Raw genomic sequence first — 23,786 nt, forward strand, 5'->3', positions numbered from 1 at the left:
TAGGCCTTTGGTTTTGTGGGATTGGCTTATTTTGCTTAGCATGACATTCTCCAAATCCCATCATTTACTGGCAAATACCATAATTTTACTCTTCTTTAAAGCTGAGTATTATTCCATTGAGTATATATACCACATTTTCTTTATCCATTCACCTATTGAGGGACACTTAGGTTGGTTCCATAGTCTAGCTATTGTGAATTGAGCTGCTATAAACATTGATGTGGCTGTGTCACTATAGTATGCTGATTTTAAGTTCTTTGGGTATAAACCAAGGAGTGGGATAGCTGGGTCAGATGGTGGCTCCATTGCCAATTTTCTAAGGACTCTCTATACTATTTTCCATAGTAACAGACTGCACCAATTTGCAGTCCCACCAACAATGTACCTTTTTCATCACATCCTCACCAACATTTATAGTTGCATGTATTCTTTTTTTTTTTTTAAGTAGCAGATGGACATAATACCTTGATTATTTTTATGTGGTGTCAGGGATCGAACCCAGTACCTCATGCGTGCTAGGCAAGCGCTCTACTACTGAGCCACAACCCTGGCCCCAGTTTGTTGAATAGGCTATATTTTCTCCAGTGAATGTTTTTGGCACCTTTTTCTACTATGACAAAACCATATTTATGTGGGTTTGTCTCTGTATCCTCTATTCTGTACCATTGATCTACAAGTCTATTTTGGTGTCAATATCATGCCGTTTTTGTTACTATATCTCTGTAGTATAATTTAAGGTTTGGTATTGTGATGCCTCCTGCTTCACTTTTCTTGCTTAGGATTGCTTTAGCTATTCTGGGTCTCTTATTTTTCCAAATAAATTTTATGATTGCTTTTTCTATTTTTTTGAAGAATGTCATTGGGATTTTAATAGATCTGTATAATACTTTTGGTAGTATGGCCATTTTGGTAATATTAATTTTGCCTATTCAGGAGCATGGGAGATCTTTCCATCTTCTGAGGTTTCCTTCAATTTCTTTCTTTAGTGTTCTGTAGTTTTCATTGTAGAGATCTTTCATCTCTTTTGTTAGATTGAGTCCCAGGTTTGTTTTTTTTTGTATTTTTGAGGCTATTTTGAATGGAGTAGTTTTCCTAATTTCTCTTTCAGTGGATTCATTGTTGATGTATAGGAATGCATTTGATTTATGGGTGTTGATTTTATATCCTGCTACTTTGCTGAATTCATTTATTAGTTCTGGAAGTTTTCTGGTGGAATTTTTGTATCTTCTAGATATAGAATCATGTCATCAGCAAATAGTGATAGTTTGAGTTCTTCTTTACCTATTTGTATCCCTTTAATTTCTTTCCTTTGTCTAATTACTCTGGCTAGAGTTTCAAGGATGATGTTGAATAGAAGTGGTGAAAGAGGATATCCTTGTCTTGTTCCAGTTTTTAGCGGTAATGCTTTAAGTTTTTCTACATTTAGAATGATGTTGGTCTTGGGTTTAGGATATATAGCTTTTACAATGTTGAGGTATGTTTCTGCTATCCCTAGTTTTTCTAATGTTTTGAACATAAAGATGTGCTGTATTTTGTCAAATGTTTTTTCTGCATTAAGATGATCATGATTCTTGTTTTTAAGTCCATTAATATGATAAATTATGTTTATTGATTTCTGTATGTTGAACCAACGCTGCATCTCTGGGATGAATCCCACTTGATTGTGGTGCACTATCTTTTTAATATGTTTTTGTATGCAATTTGCCAGAATTTTATTGAGAATTTTTGCATCTATGTTCATCAGGGATATTGGTCTGAAGTTTTCTTTCCTTGATGTGTCTTTTTCTGGTTTTGGTATCAGAGTGATATTATTCCTTTTCTATTTTGTGGAATACTTTGAGGAGTATTGGTGTTAATTCATCTTTGAAAGTCTTGTAGAACTTGACTAAGAATGCATCTGGTCCTGGGCTTTTCTTGGTTGGTAGATTTTTGATGGCATTTTCTATTTCATTACTTGAAATTGATCTATTTAAATCATGTATCACCTCCTCATTCAGTTTGGATAGGTGATATATATCTCTAGAAATTTGTCGATGTCTTCAATATTTTCTATTTTATTAGAGTATAAGTTTTCAAAATAGTTTTTAATTATCTTCTGTATTTCAGATGTACCAGTTGTGATATTTCCTTCATCATTTTGTGTTTTAGTAATTTGAGTTTTCTCTCTTTTTCTCTTCGTTAGCATGGCCAATAATAACAATTTAAGGAGAAAAAGTTTATTTGGGGGCTCATGTTTCAAGCAGTCTCAGTCCATAGTCAACTGGCTCCATTTCTTAAGGACTCAATGGGAGGCTGAACATCATGGTGGAAGAGTGTGGTAGAGGAAAGTGGCTCAAGACATGAAGATCAGGAAGGAGAGAGACTCCACTCTCCACATACAAAATATTTATACCCCAAAGGCATACCTCCAATGCCTACCTCTTCTAGCCACACCCTCCCTGCTTAGTTACTACTCAGTTAATCCCTATCAGGGGATTAATTTACAGATTGGTTTAAGGCTCTCATCACCCAATCATTTCTCTGCTAAACCTTCTTGCATTGTCTACACACGAGCTTTTGGGGGACACCATACATCTAAACCATAACAAAAGGAACACACAGTACAACCCAGTTTTAGAGATGACAGGTGGTTGGGAATGAAGTTTTGCTGTGCACCCCTCTGATGTCTACTTGGAACCATGTTTTGTTCACAGGTATATGAACTGAATGGGGAGATCCACGACCAGTTGTGGGTAGTGAGGGCTTACCAAGAAGTGGCTGACGAGTTTAAAAGGACTCATCCTGAATTTATGGGATTCAGACTCATTTTTTCGGATTACAGGTGAGAGAATATGGCTGACCCTGCTAGAGTTGGGAGGACAGGATAGAGGCACTGTGCTAGGAGGGGAGCAGAGAGGAGGAGTAAGGTTGGAGGCTGGGGGTCATCAACCCAGTGACTGATGCCACAGGGCTGTGGGTTTGGTGTGTGCATTTTTTTGTGAGTGCAGAAGTGAAGATCTACTTTGAAATCCCTCTAGTTGGGGTCTTCACCAACAAACTGAAATGAAAAACTGTGGCATTTTTCCAGATGATTCTAAACTATGAGACCACACTGGCCAGGGTGATGATAGGTATAATATTTTTACCTGAATGTTAGGATAATTGGCCCACATTTTTGCTTCCATTTGTTTATTTGTTTTGGTACCAGGGATTGAACCCAGGTGTGCTTAACCACTAAGCCACATACCCAGCCCTTTTTTATATTTTATTTAGAGACAAGGTCTTGCTGAGTTGCTTAGGGCCTCAGTAAATTGCTAAGGTTGGCTTTGAACTTGGATCCTCCTGCCTCAGCCTCCGGAGCCACTAGGATCACAGGTGTGCGACACCACACTCAGTCTTTTTTTCCATTTATTGCTGGGGTTTTGCCTAATGTCAGCTGCCTGCTGTGTGTGGCCATGTATGAGGTCTTGATAGGTCACAGGCCCTGTGTGACACTGGCTCAGGTCTGTATGTGGAGACCCCACAATAGCCATGTGTGCAGGATCTAGGGAGGTAGTGAAGAAAGACCCACTGCTTCCCCAGTTGTACGTGGAATGCTTTATAGCTCTATTTTGCCGAATGAAGAGCTCTGCCCTTAAATTGAAGAGCAGCTGATCTTATGTGGTGTGACCTGTCCCTAGCCAGAACCATGCAGAAGGCAGGCAAATAGATGTCACTCTGAGTCAGGGCAGGGTAAGGGGCACCAGTGGGATTGGGCAGGCAGTTCTCCATCTGCTCCACCCACCCATGAGGCTGGGCTGTGGAGAGCCATCAGACTTACCAAAAGCCAACTCCCTAGTCCTGTCCCCAAGTTCTCCTCTTTCCTGTTGGGAACTGCAGGAGCTGAGCCCCTTGCCTGTGTGCTAGTCCTTCCCCCAACCGCAAGAAGAAACTCACAGGATGAACCAACATGATTGCTCCTTGACACCAGTGGTCCCCTCCCAGGGCCAGTGGTAGGAAGGGGTGAGGGCTGACCTGAGGGTCAGTACCCTCCATCTTCCCTCAGGCTCTGCAAGACACCATGGATGGGAGTTAGGCAGGACTTCTTACCACCCACAGGACAGAGGATTAGAACAAGTAACCCAGTAGCTGGGCAGAGACCTTTGTGCCATTGTGACTATACCAGTCTTTTGTCACTTAGTACTTTTGTTGTGTGTCTGCTTGCCTCACCTGTCCCATGGACTTGAAGGGAGAAGGTACAGAGGGAAGTAAGACAGCTTGGGTCTATGCTTTCTGGAGTGCCCAGGGTTTTGCTGACTTAATCAGCAAATGGCCAAATGGTTACCTGGTCCAGTTCCTCCATCAGGGATTTGGGTGGATTGTGGCATTTTGCAGGCGTCCAGTGGACAGAGGACCTCCACGTTTCATGACCCACCCTGCAGGGATGTAGAGCGTACCTGGAACAGGCCCAATTTTGCCTCATGCAAACAAGTGAAATTTTTCCCATGGGTCCCCTTATCCACCTACTTCTCAGAGGCTGTGGGTCTCCCTGGAGCCAACAGGGCTCCTGGTCAGGAATGATTTGGTTGGGCTGGGGTCATGTGTGTGGTTTTGTCAGGGGCTGCTGAATACTTTGACCTAAGCAAGCTCCAGGCAATGATTCTGTTAATGCTGCCATTTCCCAGCTTCTCTCTGTCTCTCTCTCAGGACCAAAAGCTTGGCTCTCATTGCACATTCTGTCCGAACTGCCATCAAACTTCGAGAAGTATTCCCTGACATCATAGCAGGGTTTGACCTGGTAACCAATTCTGTGAAGAGAAGGGGGGAATGTGGGGTTGCCTGTGGCAGGCCAAGTAGGCTGTTCTTTGTAAAGGGGACACCTTGTACAGAGCAGTGCTCACCAACACCCTTGGGCTGTGGCTGCTGACCCAGCCGAGCTGGCAGGGTTTAGCACTGACCCTCTCTCAGAGGCTGTGGGTGATGGCAGCCATGGGAGAAAAGAAAGCAGAAAAGCCACATGGCTAAAAAAGAAAGTTCTAGAATAAGAAAGGAATTCAGGGAGTTTAGACAACTATGGGCTTGTTCTACATTCCCCTACCTTCCACCCTTTTATTTAGACCAGTGGTTCACCTATGCTGGGTTTTTACAACGGTCACCTCCTATTGTAGTACACAGAAGGGAGCAATTTGAGATGGGGCTAGTAGCCCTGGGCAAGTTTTCCAGGATGGTGGGGCACAGTGGCCCATGCCTTTAATCCCATTGGCTCAGGAGGCTGAGGTAGGAGGATCACAAATTCAAAGCCAGCCTCAGCAATTTAGTGAGGCACTTAGCAACTCAGTGAGACACTGTCTCTAAATAAAATATAAAAAAAAGGTCTGGGGATATTCTCTGGTTGAGAACCCGTGGGTTCAATCCTCAGTTCCAAAAAAGAAAAAAGAAAAAAAAAAATTCTCCAGGATGTGGAATTTGTCCCTTCCATCTCCCTTGCCTCAGCCTCTGGAGTTGCTGGGATTACAGGTGTGCACCACCAGCCTGGCCCTACCAGTCATCCTTAAGATTTTGTATGACTTAGGTCTCAAGAAGCAGTGGTAGGGTAAGAGGAAGGCTGTTCCTAGGCTGCAGTGTATACTGCCAGCAAAGTCAGTCCTGTGCCAAGCCACATGTCCCCTCATGTCTGTCCTGCAGGTGGGGCGTGAAGACACCGGCTACAGTTTATATCACTACAAGGAGGCTCTGATGATTCCAGTCACATATGGTGTTCAACTACCTTACTTCTTCCACGCTGGGGAGACAGGTGAGCTGTAGTGAACACCAGTAGGGAAAAGAGGAGGTGGTCAACAGGAGAGATCCTCATCAGCTCTTGGGGTCCTGTGGCATGCAGGGGTATCATCTCTATGCCTCGTGGCAGAGGCCACAGGCACTGTCAGACCCTTGCCCATTTTCATAATCCTGACAGCTGACTGTGGAAAGGGGATAAAGTACTCAATGACAATATATTATCAGGTACTTCATGTATATTATTTCTATTTCTCACCCCAATCTTCCTGGGAAGTGTTTCTATTTTTACTTTATAGACTAGTGTTACTGGTCCATAGTTAAAAGAGTTGGTGAGTGCTGGGCATGGTGGCACACACCTATAATCCCAGCGGCTTGAGAGGTTGAGGCAGGAGGATTGCTAGTTCAAAGCCAGCCTTGGCAATCTTAGGGAGGCCCTAAGCAACTTAGAGAGACCTTATCTCTAAATAAAATATAAAAAAGGGCTGGTGGGCTGGGGTTGTGGCTGAGCAGTAGAGTACTCACCTAGCACATGTGAGGCCCTGGGTTTGAGTCTCAGCACCACATAAAATAAATAAAGAAAATAAAGGTATTGTGTCCAACTACAACTAAAAAATAAATATTAAAAAAAAAAAAAAAAGGCTGGGGATGTGGCTTAGAGGTTAAGCACCCGTGGGTTCAATCACCAGTACCAAAAAAAAAAAAAAAAAAAAAAAGATCTGTGAGTAGTAAAACCTGAATTTGAATCCTTTCTGGTGATTTCCATCTTATAAATGAGTTATGATTGAGAAGTTAACTGACATACTCAAAGTCACACTAAAACTGACACTACTGGGACTAGAACCAGGGCTGCTCTGTCCTCTTAGGGTATTGTCCACACTCATCCATGCCAAAGAGGAAAATCACCCTAAGAAGCCATAACTGCTATTCTTTCTGAAATATCTTTAGCCTAGCTATGTCTTTGTTCCCCAAAGCTCAATCCATGGGCTCACTCAGACAACTTTAAGTGCCTCCTATATTGTAGTTCTTAAAGTGTGTAAACCCTAAGACATATCATGGCTGCAATTTCAGATCAAAAGGTAGATTAGGGGAGGCTGTCCCTATGGGGCCTAGAGGAGAGAAGATCTCTGCAGCACCTCCCGGCCCTACGCACAGGAGATCAAGAAGATGGGGGGGGGGGTAGCTTGACCTCACAACCAAACTTAAACCTTGCTTTATCATAGAGAAAGTATCCCTGTGCATTCATCTCTTCTTCCTGACATTTGAGTCAATTTAGATCCAATTTAGATCAAAGTCTGCTCTGGGAGATTTCAAGAATTGTTGGTGAGGAATGGGGTAGGGGTATGGGGTTGTTAACCTTGAAGAGCTTATAGCCTAGTTGGGAAAATTATACTTACCTATGTGAAAAAATTTTTGGCAGTATAAAAACAGTGTAATACAGATCTAATCTAGTATGTATGGTCCTTGGAGACAATTTTGCCATGACTTGGGTTTAATTCCCAAAAGTAATGTCCTCATTTAAAAGAAGAAAGTAAATATTTTATTTTATTTGGGGACTGGGGATTGAACTCAGGGGCTCTCAACCACTGAGCCACACCCCCAGCCCTATTTTATATTTTATTTAGAGATGGAGTCTCACTGAGTTGCTTAGGGCCTTGCTAATTTGCTGAGGTTGGCTTTGAACTCACAATCCTCCTGCCTTAGCTTCCCAAACCACTGGAATAAGAGGTGTGCATCACCATGCCCAGGGAATTTTTCTACTTTATATGTGGATTAGTTAGGGAGCCTTTGGGTGCAAGAATGGAACACATACATCCAATGGATTGAGCCTATTTATTTATTTATTTATTTGAGAGAGAGAGAATTAATATTTATTTTTAGTTTTCGGCAGACACAACATCTTTGTTTGTATGTGGTGCTGAGGATCAAACCCGGGCCACACGCATGCCAGGCGAGTGCGCTACCACTTGAGCCACGTCCCCAGTCCAGCTCATTTATTTATTATCACAAAATAAACAATCTCTGTTGTGCTCATTAAATTGATGATTTTTGCCCTGCTTCGATGTTGGATGGTGAAGTCACATTCAGGTGTGACCACATCCAGTGAAGCAAAATATGAAACATTTTCATCCAGAGCAGATGCTCCTGCAGCCTCCTCCCCAACTATGCCCAGTGTATTTTTTAACATCTTTAATTTTTTTAAATTTATTTTTTATGTGGTGCTGAGGATTGAACCAGTGCCTCACACGTTCGAGTGCTCTGCCACTAAGCCACTACCCCAGCCCCAGTGTATCTATTTTTATTAGGGAGAAATTCCAGAAACTCCCTACCAGAGCCAGGCGTGGTAGTATGTGCCTGTAATCCCAGCAGCTGGGGAGGCTGAGGCAGGAGGAACACAAGTTCAAAGCCAGCAATTCAGCAAGGCCCTAAGCAAGTTAGCGAGACCCTGCTTTAAAATGAAAACTAAAAAAGTAGGCTGGGGATGTGGCTCAATGGTTAAGCACCTCTGGGTTCAATCCCCAGTACCAACCAACAAACTCCCACCCAGGCCAGCATTAGGACTCTCCTAGCTGCCAGGAAGGATGGGAGTCTGGATCTGTCATTTCACCCTGCAAAGAGGACCATGGCAGCAAGGAGAGTGCAGTGGGCATAGTTGGGGAGGAGGCTGCAGGAGCATCTGCTCTGGCTTTGTTAGTGGTGGCCATTGGAGTCTAGCAGTTGATGATGTCTCATGAACACTGTTAAATCGATAAAGGATCCAGGCACAGTGGTGCACACCTGTAATCCCAGCGACTCAGGAGGCTGAAACAGGAAGATTGCAAGTTCCAGGCCAGCCTTAGCAAATTAGTGAGGCCCTCCACACTTAGTCAAACCTTCTCTCGAAATAAAATATAAAAAGAGTTGGGAATGTAGCTTGGGGCAGGCACCCCTGGGTTAAATCCCCAGTACACACACACACACACACACACACACACGAACATCTCTAAATAAATAAATAAAATAAATGGATAAAATTTAAAAAGGGAAGAGGGGCAGAGGTTGTGGCTCAGTGGTAGAGGCCCTGGGTTCGACCCCTAGCACCACATAGAAATAAATAAATAAATAAACAAACAAACAAACAAATAAATAAAGATATTGTGTCCAACTACAACTAAAAAATAAATATTAAAAGAAAAAGAAAAAAAAAAGGGATGAGGATATAACTCAGTAGTAGACACACACATACATACACAATCTACAGAAGAAAGTGAATGCATATAGATAATTATACTGACATTATAAATAAAGAGTGTTCAGTATATTGTTGTGTCCTGTCCGGCAGGACACATCAGCATGGGCAGCGAACCTAGATGGGGAGGAATGAAGGGACAAGAGACACGAAAGGTGACAACAAGACAGGAGTCTGATCAAGCTGCAAACTTTTACTGTTCACACAGGGGTATTTATATGCTGGGGATGGGGAAGCTCTCTAATCAGCAATTGCTGGATGTGGGTGGTAAAACTGCCAGGTGCAAGATGTCTGATGATCCTGATAACCGCAGGATGTTCCAGAGAGATAGGTAGCTGCAGGATGCCTCCCGGGCAGGATGTCTCCCAGCGGGCTGTCAGGCTAATCTTTGAAGGAGAATTTCCTTCTTGTTGTAAAGATCATAAAGATCATTGTTGTAAGGGTTTTGCTACATACTAGTTGAACATCCTTGATCAATTTATAAAACCTATATAAGGGGCTAGGGGTGTAGCTCAGTGGTAGAGCACTTGGCTAGCATGCATGAGGCCCTGGTTTCAATCCCTAGCACCACAAAAAGCACCCAAACAATAACAACAATAGAAACCTATGCAACTTTCAACTTTCTCATCTGGTTAGTAAATAAAATAATATAGTAAGAGAGAGAACAGGCATACCATACCTCCCTTTAGCATAGTTACAAGAAAAATATATGGTGTGTATGTTAATTTCTCCTTGTTGCCTGGGAGAGTTGGAGTGTTTACCTGTAGATGATCTATGGGTCAGATCCATCTATCCCTGTCAAAACTATCCTTTTTTCCCCCAGACTGGTATGGTACTTCCATAGACAGAAACCTTATAGATGCTGTAATTCTGAATGCTACCAGAATTGGACATGGATTTGCTTTGACCAAACACCCAGTAGTCAAGGCTTATACTCAGAATAAGGACATCCCCCTAGAAGTGTGTCCCATCTCCAACCAGGTAGGCACAACCCTTGGGGCTAATCTTATGATCTTCTTGCCCCACCTCAACCTCTGTTTTTACTTTTTCTCTATAATTTCTCTCTCCTTTACTCGTTCTTCCACTCTCCCTTATCCATTAATAAAGTTATTTAGGAATGGCCTTTTGCCTAAACCACTCATAATAAGGAGGCAACAGTAAGGGTCCTAATGGATGGGGGAATTTGAGCAAAGCTATGCCCAGAGTGAAAGGGAACATCAGGCAAGAAGTTAAAGGGGCCATGGGATATTGCTGCTTCCAGCTGTTTCTTGGGGCTGTTTGTACATCTGTCTTGCTGTATTTGAGAGACTTCTCTGAGCAAGACTCAACAGTGAGTCAGACATTGGTGCTGCTGATAAAACTCTGGGAACAGTAGGAAGAGCATGGGAACTAGTTCAGAATGGGGATGGGGATAATAAAGGAGCTGAGTGAGCTCACAGCCTCACTTCCCTCATGATGAGTCTTTTTACAGATCTGCAGATCAACATTTGCCTTTCTCCCATGCCTCTTATTGAACAGGTCATGAAACTCGTGTCTGATATGAGAAACCACCCAGCAGCTGCTCTGATGGCCTACGGGCATCCCATGGTGATCAGCTCTGATGACCCAGCTGTCTTTGGTGCTAAAGGCTTGTCCTATGATTTCTATGAGGCCTTCATGGGCATCGGGGGGAAGAGGGCTGACCTGAGGACACTCAAAAAGCTGGTCACAAACTCTATCAAGTGAGTGTCCTGTGTATTTCCCTGAACCTGCCTCTCCCTACAGCTGTTTTTCTTTTCCTGTTTTGTAGTACAGGGTAGGGAACCCAGGACCTTGCCCATGCTAGGTGAGCACTCTACCACTGAGTTGCACCCCATCCCACCATTTGTTTGCCTTTTCTTAGAGATTTGAGACAGACACCTCAGTGGTTTCTGTAGTTCTCCACATTGTCACTGATTTGTTCTTGCTTTCAGACTGGGGGGATGTGTCCTCTGCAAGAATCTAAGGTCCCCTCATGTTTCCTGTCCTATTCCCATTTCCTTCCCTTGAGCTGACCTGTGCTCTTCTTCTTGCAGGTATAGCTCCGTGTCAAAGACACAGAAGGACCTTTTTATGAAAGTCTGGAAGCTCAAATGGAATCAGTTCATAGATTATCTGGCTAGGAGGCCAAGGTGAAGAGAAGACGGCCATTTATTATCTCTGCATCCCTCCACTGGCTTCTTCACCTTCTTTCAATGATTCTTGAACCCACTCCAGGAGAGCCTCCCCCTGTATTTCACAGCAAAACTGATATTGTGAAAGTCATTGCTGGCCTGATATTGCTTGATTAGAAACACTTGACCAGAGGTCCAAACTCATGTTTTTCAAATATTCTTTTAATCACAGTGACATCAGCTCTCTTTTTTTGTCCTCTTTGCTGGCCATTGCTCCGGGTTTCCTTTTCCAAAGTCTCTTCTCTATATGGTTGGATTTCAGGACTCAATCCGGGTCTATTCTTCTAATCCTAATTGTGTTACCTTCATTCCTGCCTTTCTTTTTTTTCCCCCTCTCCTCCCTCTGAATTCATTTCTAGCTAGTCTCATCTATTCCTTTGATTTTTAAATACCATGGATTTGCTGCTGATTCCAGAATTCATCGATCCGCTTGGAAAGCTCACTAGGATCTCAGAAGCCTATCATGTGCCATGCTGAACTCTCAACCTTCTGGACCCTTTTTGAATTCTTTCCCTTGTCTTTCTGACCTTGGTAAACGGGTATTTCCACCTATTCTCCCCAGTTGCTCAAAGCAGAAATTTTCAGGGAGATTCTTGATCCTGCTCTCTTTCCCACTTCCCACATCCAAATGTATCTCTAATCCCTCTGTGTCTTTTCTCCGTTAGCTGAAACAGCCACTGTTACCCCCTTGCCTGAGGTTTCACAATAGCCTCCCAATTGATCCCCCTTTTGTTACCAGCAGCCTAGCTCAGGGGACCCTGCCTGGATCCTGGCTGGCTGGTTTCTGCACCCTCCCACATAATAGGCAAAGGTTGGGAAAAAGAAAAGTAAACTTTATGTAGTTTGAGCAAACTGGGAAGAAGCAGCTAGATTGCTTTGTACCATTAGGTAACGCTTTTCTTCTCTTTGTGCTTTCTGATTCATTTTTCACAGTTTAATTTTTATAACTGTTAAAAAATTAAAACAAATCAGGATACTTTGTTGTTTACAACCCAGTGCACCGAGAATAAAACCCAAATGTTGCAGCAAGGCACAGAGCATCCTGTCTAATCTGGATCCCTTCCAGCATCATCCTACCCAGAAACCCCTAGTACACCAGAATCAGGCCACACTGGTCCTTTGTTCCCCAAGTGTCCCAAGCTGTACCCCCTGCCAGGGCATTTTCTTATTCTCTCTGCTTGGAACATGCTCTTTACATTCTTGTCTAATTCACTCCTGTTTACCCTTCAAGTTTCAGGCTCATGTCACTGTCTCAGGAGGTTTTCTCAGTCCCCTAAACTGTTATTCTGCCTTGAGGTACTTTGCTCTTTTCCATCACAATTCCTGCCACCATTTGTAATTGCATATTTATTTGTTTACTGTCTCACCTCACCAGGCTGTAAGCTCTATGTGAGCCAGCACTGATGACTGTTTCTCACAAGCTACACATACTCAGAGCAAGCTTATTTATGTTCCCAAACCTAGTTAGTAGGTTAGCACTTAATAAAGGTTGTGTTGAATGCACAGAGGCATCTGTATCTGTGTTGTTAGTTTTTCGTGTGTGTGTGTGTGTGTGTGTGTGTGTGTGTGTGTGTGGTGCTGGGGATTGAACCCAGGGCCTCATACATGCTAAGCACTTTAGCACTGAGTCATATTCCCCAAACCCCTCTGTATCTGCTGAGTTGATTGCTGAGATAGGAGGGAATATAGTCGTCTCTCCACCAAAAGGCCTCCTGTGATCAGATTCTGGCTCCTAGCCTGGTCTGTACAGAAAGAAGGCAAGAAGCCAACTATTTTCTCAGTCAACTACAGGATATGAAGGAGAATCAAGAATTCTTATCCTGGGCGCCGCGGTGCCCCACCTGTAATCCCAGTGACTCTGAGGCTGAGGCAGGAGGATTGCAAGTTTCAGGCCAGCCTAGGCAATTTAGTGAGGCCCTATGCAGCTTAGCAAGACTCTATCTTAAAATAAAAAATAAAAAGGGCTGGGGATGTAGCTCAGTGATAAATTGCCCCTGGGTTCAATCCTCAGTGTGTGTGTGTCTGTGGGGGGAGAATTCCTTTAAAGTCCCTCGAGTTGGGAGGCTGAGGCAGGAGTATTACAAGTTGGAGGCCAGCCTCAGAAACTTAGGCTGTAAGCAACTTGGCAAGACCTTGTCTCAAAATAAAAAATGAAAAAGGCTGGAAATGTGGCTCAGTGGTTAAGCACTCCTGGGTTTAATCCCTGGTTAAAAAAAAAAAAAGTCCCATGTAGATTTAAATCTCTTTCCATCTATCATCCATCCCCTGCATCTGAGGGCAGCATCCAGCCCTCTTTTCATTTGTAGTTTATTGCTGTTTGGCTTATGGTACTGGGAAAAAAGCCTTGCTGCCCACAGGTCCCCAACCACAAACTATATCCAGGTGTAACTTGACCTCTAAGATCCTGTCTAATTCATTGCCTTAACCAATCCTGTAGATGCACTTAGGTCCAAACTCAGCTGATTTACATTAATAACTGGTGAAAAAGGGACTTAGCAGAATGGGCTTTTGGAGCAGGTTGCCATGACTACAGGGGTCTCCAGCAGAGGTGGGAGGTCTCTATCCTGGACTCGGTGTCTAATTTGGCAGGATGGACTAGCAAGTCTTTACTTCATGTTCAGTTCTTTTTTCTTTTCCTTTCTTTCTTCCTTTCCTTTTCACTCTCTTCTCCCAAATTCTTTTTTTCTTTTCTTTCTTTCTTTTTTTCTTTTGCAGTATTGGGGATGGAAACAGAAGCACTCTACCACTGAGCTCCATTCCCAGCCCTTTGTAGTTTTTATTTTGAGACAGGGTCTGGTTAAGTTGCCCAAGCTGGCTTTAAATTTGTGATTCTCCTGCCTTAGCTTCCCAAGTGGCTGGGACTACAGGTGTATATCACTGTGCCTGGCTCAGATAGTGATTTTTTTTAGTTCCAACATTTTTATAGGTTGCCACTTTATTGTAAGGAAGAACTTTTTCACTGTGTGGCTCATGGATTCTGATTTTACTCAATGGGCTAAAATCCATTAATATTGGGTTCAGGGTGTATGTAGCTCAGCGTTGTAGTACTTGCCTAGCATATGTGAGGCCCTGGGTTCAATCCCTAGCACCACAATAAATAAAATAAAATAAATTCCATTAGTACTGTAACCCCAGCAACTCGGGCTAAGGCAAGAGGGTCACAAGGTCATCCTGGGCAATTTAGCCAAACCATCTCAAAAATAATAATTAAAAAAATGTCTGGGGATATAATACTTAGGGGAAATACTCAGGAGAAAAGCACTCCTAGGTTCAATCCCCAGTAACACCCTCCCCCCTAAAAATTAAAACCCACTAATATCATTCATTTGGATGTTTACACTATCTCATCTTTAGTCATAGGATTACTGTTAGGCTGGCTCCTGATAAATTCCTGTGATTTTGGTTTCTGCAAAATCAGATATTGAATTTGGATACTGTACTACTGAGCTTCACCCCCAACCCTTTTTACCTTATCTTGAGACAAGGTCTTGCTAAGTTGCCTAGGCTGGCCTCCAGGCTGGGATCCTCCTGCCTCAGCCTCCCTGGTAGCTAGGATTACAGGTTTGTGCCATCATGCTTTGCTAAATTCCTATAATATTTTGAGCACTTCCTTTTTTTTTCACTCACATGACGCAGGAGCAGGAGGATTGCTTGAATCCAGGGGTTTGGGGCCAGCTTGGGCAACATGAGAAGACTCTGAGCCTCCATCCCCCACAAAAAGTCTTTCAAATATATATAAACCTAGGGGCATGGTGTCACAAAATCTGAATATAACCTGTTCTGGGTTCATTCTTCACTTGGTACAAGGAAAACACGGAGGACGTAGGTTGAGTTGAAAAGTCTAGCTAAAATGAGGTAAAATTGGTAGGCTCTAAGCAACTCAGTGAGACCCTGTCTCTAAATAAAATACAAAATAGGGTTGGGGATGTGGCTTAGTGGTTGAGTGCCCCTGAGTTCTATCTCTGGTACCCACCTCCAAAAAAAAAAAAAAAAAAGATAGGATCTGATTTATAGACTGATAGAAATCCTAAAAGGCTAACTATATCCTACTTTCAAGAAAAGTTGCTCCAGATTTCCTCAAGAAGATGTACCTGCTTAACTTTTAAAAGTCATCAAAATAGGATTTTGTCACTGGCCTTAGCCAGGCAAGTGCTGTACCACTGAGCTACACCCCCAGTTCCTAAATATTATTTTCACACAGAGTATCTTTCACTTTTTTTTTGGTACTGGGGATTGAACCCAGGGCGCTTAACCACAGAGCGACATCCCCAATTCCATTTTATTTTTATTATTTAGTTTTGAGACAGGATCTCCCTAAGTTGCTTAGGGCCTTCCTAAATTGCTGAGGGTGGCTTTGAACTTGCAATCCTCTTGCCTCAGGCTCCAGGGTCGCTGGTATTACAGGCATGTGCCACCATACTACAATGTTACTTTTAATAGCAGTCATTCTAAAAAAATGACCTCCTCTGTCCTTGCTCTATGTGAGAGGCGTATTATTTAAACATCTAAGGGCTGGAAGAGCTCTGAGGTACCTGGAGTATAGTACGTGGAGGGGAACAATTTTGGTTCTGCTTTGCCCTGAGAACACCCATATATCCTTTAATGCTCACCCATAATGGTGCCACCAGACAGAGCTACCTGGACCCAGTCTTCCAAAGGGCCTTTTCTGAGGAACTGTTCAGAGACCAGATGACCTGTCCTGATTCAGCCAGACCTCCCTGAGGCTAAGCCAGCTCTGCCTTGGGGAAGGGTGGAGTAAGGAGTTGTTTACATTTGTAGAGTGTGTGAACTAACAAAGGCCTAAACCCAGGGGTGCTTTACCAACTGAGCTCCATCCCTAGCCCTTTTTAATTAATTTATTTTTTGGAGACAGCTTCTCTGGCTAAATCGCCAAGGCTGGCCTCCAACTTTCTTTCTTTTTTTTAATTTTTAAAATACCTTTATTCTATTTATTAATTTGTATGTGGTGCTGAGGATCGAACCCAGGGCCTCACATGTGCTAGGCAAGCACTCTACCTCGGAGCCATGTGGCCCCAGCCCCTGGCCTCCAACTTTCCATCCTTGGGAGTAGCTGGGATTACAGCCTGCACCCCTGACCTAAATAAAGATCCTCTTATCTAACCTTCTGTTTACAGAAGGCTGAGTTGAGGCCCAGGGAGGGTCAGTAATTCTCCTAAGGTTGCACAGTGGGTGATAGGAGGTTTCCAAATGTTGAGCTCAGCTGGAGTTTTCTCTCACTGTTTTATTTTTATTTTTTTTAAAGAGAGTGAGAGAGGAGGGGGAGAGAGAGAGAGAGAGAGAGAGAGAGAGAGAGAGAGAGAGAATTTTTTAATATTTATTTTTTAGTTCTCGGCGGACACAACATCTTTGTTTGTATGTGGTGCTGAGGATCGAACCCGGGCCGCACGCATGCCAGGCGAGCGCGCTACCGCTTGAGCCACATCCCCAGCCCTCTCTCACTGTTTTAAATGAGTGTTTTTTTCCCTCCAACTGCCAGTAAGCAGGATAGTTTTCTGGTTTAGAAAGTGATTTTTTTTTTTTTTTAGGCAGCTTGAGTCCCTAACCTGCCCTGGGATAAGGCGCGCCTCCTCTCCCTTGCTCCTTACCCTGAGGCCAGAATGCGTCAGCCCTACTAGGAATAGCGATTTTCCTGGCTGAGCAGGCTGACCCCTTCTTTGACCTCTGGCTCTCCTCCGACCAAGTCCCAGCCCCGGAAGCAGCCTCGGTTTCCTGTCCCCTCCCTCCCCAGGGAGGAAAGGCTCTGGAAGCCCTAAGAACCCTCCCTTTGTCCACCGTCCCTGGACAGGGCGCGCTCTCACCCAGCCCCGCCGGCCCAACCCCGTGTCTCCCCTCAGCTTGCAGACAGCTGTGGCCCTCTGAGACCCCGGCAACTGCCACTAAGCGGGAAATGGCCCGAGACAGAAGCATGTGGACAGCAAATGGCGATTAGTGTGAGGATGGCAGGAAGGACCTTCGCGGAGAGAGCCTCCTCGGGTCACCTGTGGCTGGCGACGAAGGGCAGCGGGTTGCTGCTGACCCCTGGCGGCCACGTGTGGCACCACAGGAATGTCCCCCAACCCGCCGCCCCGCCCTCAGAGGTTTCCTGTCAGGAGTGTCCTCTACTTGTCTCCTCCCATTACTGCCCTAGTTAACGCTATTGTTTACTTTTTACTTTTTACTTTTTAATTTTTTTTTTATTTTTGCGATACTGGGGATGGAACCCAGGGTCTCACACATGCTAAGCAAGTATCACTAAGATACATCCCCAGGCCATTACTCTTTTTTTTTTTTTTTTTAAAGAGAGAGTGAGAGAGGGGGGAGAGAGAGAGAGAGAGAGAGAGAGAGAGAGAGAGAGAATTTTTTAATACTTTATTTTTTAGTTCTCGGCGGACACAACATCTTTGTTGGTATGTGGTGCTGAGGATCGAACCCGGGCCGCACGCATGCCAGGCGAGCGCGCTACCACTTGAGCCACATCCCCAGCCCCATTACTCTTAAATAACAGTAATTTCCCATAGCAAAACATCCGTGCTGTAGCATATTTGTAAAATTCAGAAAGTACAGGTGAAAACACAGATCGCAATTAATTCCCCCAGTGTTCATACTTTGGTTTATGTACTTGCCCCAGATTGCATGCCAGGTCCTTCAGGGTCTCATTCGACCCCTGCCCCAGCCACCTCATTTGGCTCACATGCTTACTTTCGAGGCTGGTCTCCCCTTCAGGTAACAAGGACCACTCTTGTCTTTGGGCCATCCTGCATCTGTATCCACTTAGAATAGAACCCATAGCACAGGATTGGAGAGTAAAGCCATAATAATGTTAAATTTTTAATTATATTTATGTTAATATATCATTATTGTTGTTGTTGTTGTTTGCCCTGCTGGAAATTGAATCTGGGGCCTGGATATGCTAGAAACATATTTTACTGCTGATCTATGTCCCCAGCCCTTATTGTATTTAAAAAAAAAAAAAGTTGTGTGGGCTGGGGCTGTAGCACAGTGGCAAAGCGCTTGCCTAGCATGCATGAGGCACTGGGTTCAATCCTCAGCACTGCATAAAAATTAACAAATAAAATAAAGGCATTCTGTCCATCTACAACTACAAAAAAAAATTTTTTTTTTAAATGTCGTGACTTCCGAAATTAGTGATTTTCAATTTGACTAAGAATAAGTGAAGCTAGAGGGTTATTTAGATGCATCTGTAGTAACAATTTCATCTCATGCAAACATTCAGCTTCTGTGGTTTTATCAGGGCCTCACAATGGGTCTGTTGAACATAGCACAAGGAGAGAGAAGCAACATGCCCTACAATAAAGGGTAATAGTTTACTGTGCACAGGGGTGTATTTTGTTGCCCCAGTCTTTTGTCCCACCATGGTGGTTCGTCTCACCCCTGGAAGACCTTCTGCTAAGCTCCACGTCTCAATGTTCCCAACATCTCCCAACTGTACTAAGATGTGGACTAAACCTTTAACACATGGGTCTTTGGGGAACACTTAAGATCCAGACTACAATAGGGGGTCACTCTGAGTCAGGGCATACGGAAGAGTACCAGTGAGATTGGGTCATTCTCCCTCTGCTCTGCCCAACCATGAAGATGGCCTCTGAAGAACCATCAGATTTATCAGGGGCCAACTCAACTCCCTGCCCTGTTCTCCTGTGGGGACATGGCAGCCTGCAGGGAGTCCCATGTCTATGTGGTGGTCCTACTCCCAATATAGGAGGAAATTCATAGGATGGGCCTAAGATGGTTGCTCTCAGAGGCTCCCTGGAACCAGCAGACCCCTCCCAGGGCCATTGGCAGAAAGGGGTAAAGGCTAAACTGAGAGAATCAGTATTTCTCATGTTCCTTTACACTTCTCGGGAGATGCTGTGGTCACAGCCATATTGGAAGATCTTGGTTCTGCCCTGACCTGCAAGTGCCCTGCAGCCTGGGGAAAGTCTGGGAATTTACAATGTCTAGGAGGGGTAGAACAGCCACCAGGTGTTGAATAGGGAGGTCAAGAACCTAACCAGGAGGGTTCATTTGGAAGTCACATGCTTTCACAAAACTTACAATTCTGTATTCTGGGGTTTTCTTCCTCTTCCTCCCTTGAGTTTTAAATTTTTTCTTGATCAGTTTTCCCTTGCCTCTTCCTTTCTCTCTTCCTTTTCAGCCTTCCCTTCTTCCACCCATTCCTCTCCTTTCTTTTCTTTTTGTTGTTGTTGTTGTTGTTATTGTTTTATTTGTACTGGGGATTGAGCTCAGGGGCACTTACCCACTGAGCCACATCCCCAGCCCTATTTTCTTTAGAGACAGGGTCTCACTGAGTTGCTTAGTGATTCAATAAGTTGTTGAGGCTGGCTTTGAATTTGGGATCATCCTGCCTCAGCCTCCTGAGCCATAAGGATTACAGGCATGGGCCACCTACAAATAATGCTCTTCTTTCCTTTTTATTGCCCTTTTTTCCTCCTTAGAAATCAAACTGTATTCAATAAAGACACACGAGAGAGAGTAGCCCTGAGACTGCCACGGATCAGGGAAGCAAGCCTGGCTGGAGAAACACTACCTGAACCTGGCCAATCTCTCTGCAGGAGTCCAGTGAGGGTCTCTGACCGTTATGCTGTGCCAGCACTTCATGCATCTTGGGCCAGCTGGCCTCTCTCAGGTTTCAGTTCTCTGGAGAAGTTGGTAAGGGGATCTGGGAGAGGACAGACAAATGAAGGTAACAAGGGTGGCAAAGGTAAGAAGAGTTGGGCAGGTTTGGGGACAAGGGGAATATGAGCACAGGGCTCCTAGAATAGCTCTCTGAGGGGAACGCATCAGGGTGACCCTGAGCTCTTGATTTACTTCTACAGATGGGTGGGGGGATCTGAAAGTCATCCTTGCACCCTTTGCTGGGGGCAAGTAGTGTTGGGGTCAAGGGTAGATGGGCTCAGTAACACAGCACTTTGCTGGGCAAGGTAGCACATGACTATCATTCCAGCAACTGAGAGACTGAGGCTGGAGGATTGAAAGTTTGAGACCAGCCTGGACAGCTAGGTGAGACCCTGTCTCAAAATGAAAAAAGAAAGAAAGAAAATAAAAAGAGATGTAACTCAGTGGGACAGTGGGGGTGGTGTCACATGCCTGTAATCCCAGCTAGTCAGGAGGCAGAGGCAGAAGGATCACAAGTTGAGGCCAGACTGGGCAAGTCAGGGAGATCCTTTCACAAAATAGAATAAAATAGAACAAAATAAAATAAATAACTAGGAATGTAGCTCAGTGGTAGAGTCCTTGCCTAACATGTATGAATCTCTGAGGGGTCCCCAGCATTGCAAAAATAAATAAATAATGCCCATTGCTTTCCTGCTTCAAACTAAATCCACTGAAGAATTGAATAACACATGCAGAATAGATGGGGGGAAATGTCAGCTTCATTACTACTTTTTTTGTTGTTGTTGTTGCAGCGCTGGGGGTGGAACTTGGGGCCTCCTGCATGCCAGGTAAGTGCTCTGTCATTAAACTACACCACCCTGAGGTCTTTGACTGTGGCTCAGCAGTAGAGCACTTGCCTCACACGTACAAGACCCTGGGTTCGATCCTCAGCACCACATAAAAATAAATAAGTGAAATAAAGGTGTGTCCAACTACAACTAAAAAAAAAAAAAAAATACTACACCACCCTGCACCCTGGCCCTTCATCTTCATTACTGTTAAAGGCTTATTGGAGTGTTGGAGAACCTAGCATTTAGGAGACAAAATGGGCATTGCTAATGCTACCACTGCATTACACTTAACCTGTGGTCATTGGCACAGGTGTAACCCCAGCCTTCCTGGCAGATCACCCAGGTGACAACGGGCGGGCTCCCTGGAGAGAAGACTAAGCCACATTTGCTGTGTTCTTTCTTTGATGCTCACCTGTCAGGTTCTTCATGTTTCCTCTTCCCTGATGGAGAGAGGCCAGGAGCACTGTGAACAGAGAGAGTTTCCTTATTCAGGGAAACACAGGGGTAGAGAATGAGTATTTCTCCCCTAAAGAGGTGATCTCCACCCCTTCTCAGAATTCTCCCTCTGCAGGACTGAGTGGGACATGGGAGTGGGAGTGGGCAAGTCGTGTGTATGAAAGAATATGTGAGCAAGAGAGAGACAGGGAGGGAGACATCCCTGCAAACCCTTTACTGACCCTGACCAGGCCAAATCCACCAACTTCCCTGTTATCTATTCTCCATTCTCCTATAATCACAGCATCTCTGCTATTCCTGTAGTAGGAACCCATGATTGTTCTGACCTTGATCTAGAGTGAGTTCCTGCCCTTTGACAGCTCTGAGCCCTGAACAAGTTCTTTGAGTGGTAATCTTATGTGACCACCAACAGTGACTCTTTGTATCCATGTCTGCTCCCTGTTCAGCCTCTTGAACCCCTGGGGCCACCTTACCACTCTTCTAGCCTTTCTGTAATACATACACACACACACACACACACACACACACACACACATGCACACATATGTGCATAGATAGTAAAATATATATACTATATAGTAAAAAAATATATATATGTATATACACATATGAATGTATATATACATATATAGTAAAGTGGGATGTGTGACTTGAGTTTTATAGATATCAGAAATTAAGATTAGAATAAAAGAACCTGTGATTGCCTGGTTTATGACTACCAGGTGACCTACAAGTATTCAGTGAACTGCCATTGATGAAAGAGGTGTGGCCTGTGAATTTATTGTTATTCAATAAATTCTGACATCATGGAAAGACATGTTTGGTATATATTAATGACATAATATGCTCATGAGTGTGACAGAGCAAAATAGGAGCCGGGTACTTAATAAGTTTGTGGAGGCGCAATATCATGCTTATAGTGTTCTCTCCTGATTTGTTTATGTCAGTGTAGCATATCTTTCTTTCTTATGAAAGCCAATATCTTTGAAGGTTTGCAGTTTGCAAGTTTGAATCCAGATTCAACAACTTAGCAAGACACTGTCTCAAAATAAAAAACAAAAGGGCTAGGATGTAGTTCCGTGATAGAGTGCTCCTGGGTTCCTGGGTTCCTTCCTCAATACTGGGGGGAAAAAGTGATTAAGTTTGATCAAGTTGCAAAGCTGCACAGTGGTACATGTCCATAATCCTAGACACTCAGAAGACTGAGGCAGGAGGACTGCAAGTTTGAGGCTAGCCAGCCTCAGCAATTTAGCAAGATCCCCCATCTCATGTGTACATGTTTTAAAAAGGAAGATCCTTTTCTTTTTAAGTATTGGGGATTGAACCCAGGGCCTTACATAAGCATCCCTAACCCCAGGGAAGCTTTACCAGTAAGCTAGCCCTTTGCAACAGGGTGCAACAGTTGCCAAGGTTGGCCTCAAACTTGCAATCTTTCTGCATTAGTGTCCCGAGTCATTACAGCTGTGTGCTATCATGATAGGCCATATTAAATTTTTTGTTTGTGTTTTTGTTGTGCATCAAACACAGGGCCTTACACATGCAAGGCAAGTGTTTACCTCTGAGTTATATCTTCAGTTTGTGGGCATACTTTAAACGTAGCACCCCAAGAACCTTCCAATTAATAATTCCATTTCTAAGTAGTTCAACTGCAGGAAAAGAGGTTAAGAACATTCCACTCTTGGAAAGCTGTGTCCTGTGGCAGGACCAGTATGATGGAATATTGTGGGTTTGGCTAATGTGAGTCAGTCTTCCAGATCCTGCTCAACTGTGTTTGTGCTGACTTAGATTTTGTCCTTCAAAGCTGAGGACCAAAGAATATTGCTGATTTCTTGGTTATTGGAGTTTCTGTCCATTCCCCAATCCTTTCCTCCCTATATTGTTGACTCACTCATTCTTAGCATGACTATTCCAGGGTCAAAGGGTCTGGAAGGCGACATTCTATAAATTTCAACTAGTGGGAAAGGAGACTACTTTCTTGCAGCAGGATCCTACTCTCCCCCCTGCCCATCATTGCCCGACTAAGCTCTGGAAGTACTCAACTTCCTCTTGGCTCTCAAATGACCAAAGTCCATTATTTCCTTATTTGGAGCTTAAGTGGTGAAGCACTCCTGGTCTGCAGCTGTGCTCAAAAGGTATTTGCTGAAAGTAGTTATCTGACTTTTTTCCCTCCCTCTTTGCCCTTGCTGAGGATTGGGTGCATGCTAGGCCAGCACTCTATTATGGAGCTACAGCCCCAGCTCAAGGGGCAGTTCTTTTCCACCTTGTGTTCAACACGACCGTTCTACAAAGTATGAGCTGTGGGCGATTATTCACTTACACCGTAAGCTGGGTGTTAGCTTACTGCTTGCAGGAAGTAGAACTTAAAATATTTACTGAAAAAAAAAATGAAAAATTTGGCATCGGACCTTCATTCTTTGATTGGCTGGGGTTCAGAGGACTTGAACCCTAAAAGGTCTGCATGCCCAACCCCACGTTGAAATCCAGGTTAAGTTCCCTCTTCCTAACGCTGTCCGCCCCGCCCTCCCGCGAACGTCACCCAGGTTTCAGGACGCGGGGACAGGCACGTTCCAGAGACTCAGTAGTTACTCAGAGGCAGTACAGGTGTCTGCCCACCACGGCCGTGCCCACCGTGCCCCCGACTGCAGGCCCCAAGTCTTTTGTCTACGAGGTGACAGGCTATTGCTCTTCTTCCCCTCTCAGCTGCCACAG

The 23,786-nt window shown here is 44.1% G+C and overlaps 1 protein-coding gene across 1 annotated transcript in view; it reads left to right on the top strand.

Moving 5' to 3' along the window:
- The window catches only part of ADA2 (adenosine deaminase 2), a gene marked incomplete at its 5' end in the record, with an annotated part of 37,363 nt that extends 26,240 nt beyond the window's left edge, over positions 1-11,123 (top strand). The window contains 6 exon segments of the mRNA XM_081311436.1: positions 2,694-2,821; positions 4,666-4,756; positions 5,644-5,752; positions 9,786-9,943; positions 10,481-10,683; positions 11,017-11,123. Coding sequence (XP_081167562.1) covers positions 2,694-2,821; positions 4,666-4,756; positions 5,644-5,752; positions 9,786-9,943; positions 10,481-10,683; positions 11,017-11,116 — 789 coding nt within the window. The 3' untranslated portion in view covers positions 11,117-11,123.
- Positions 11,124-23,786: the final 12,663 nt, after the last annotated feature.

This window comes from Spermophilus citellus (genome assembly GCF_964194105.1).
Source record: "Spermophilus citellus genome assembly, chromosome: 10".
NCBI classification, from domain to species: Eukaryota; Metazoa; Chordata; class Mammalia; order Rodentia; family Sciuridae; genus Spermophilus; species Spermophilus citellus.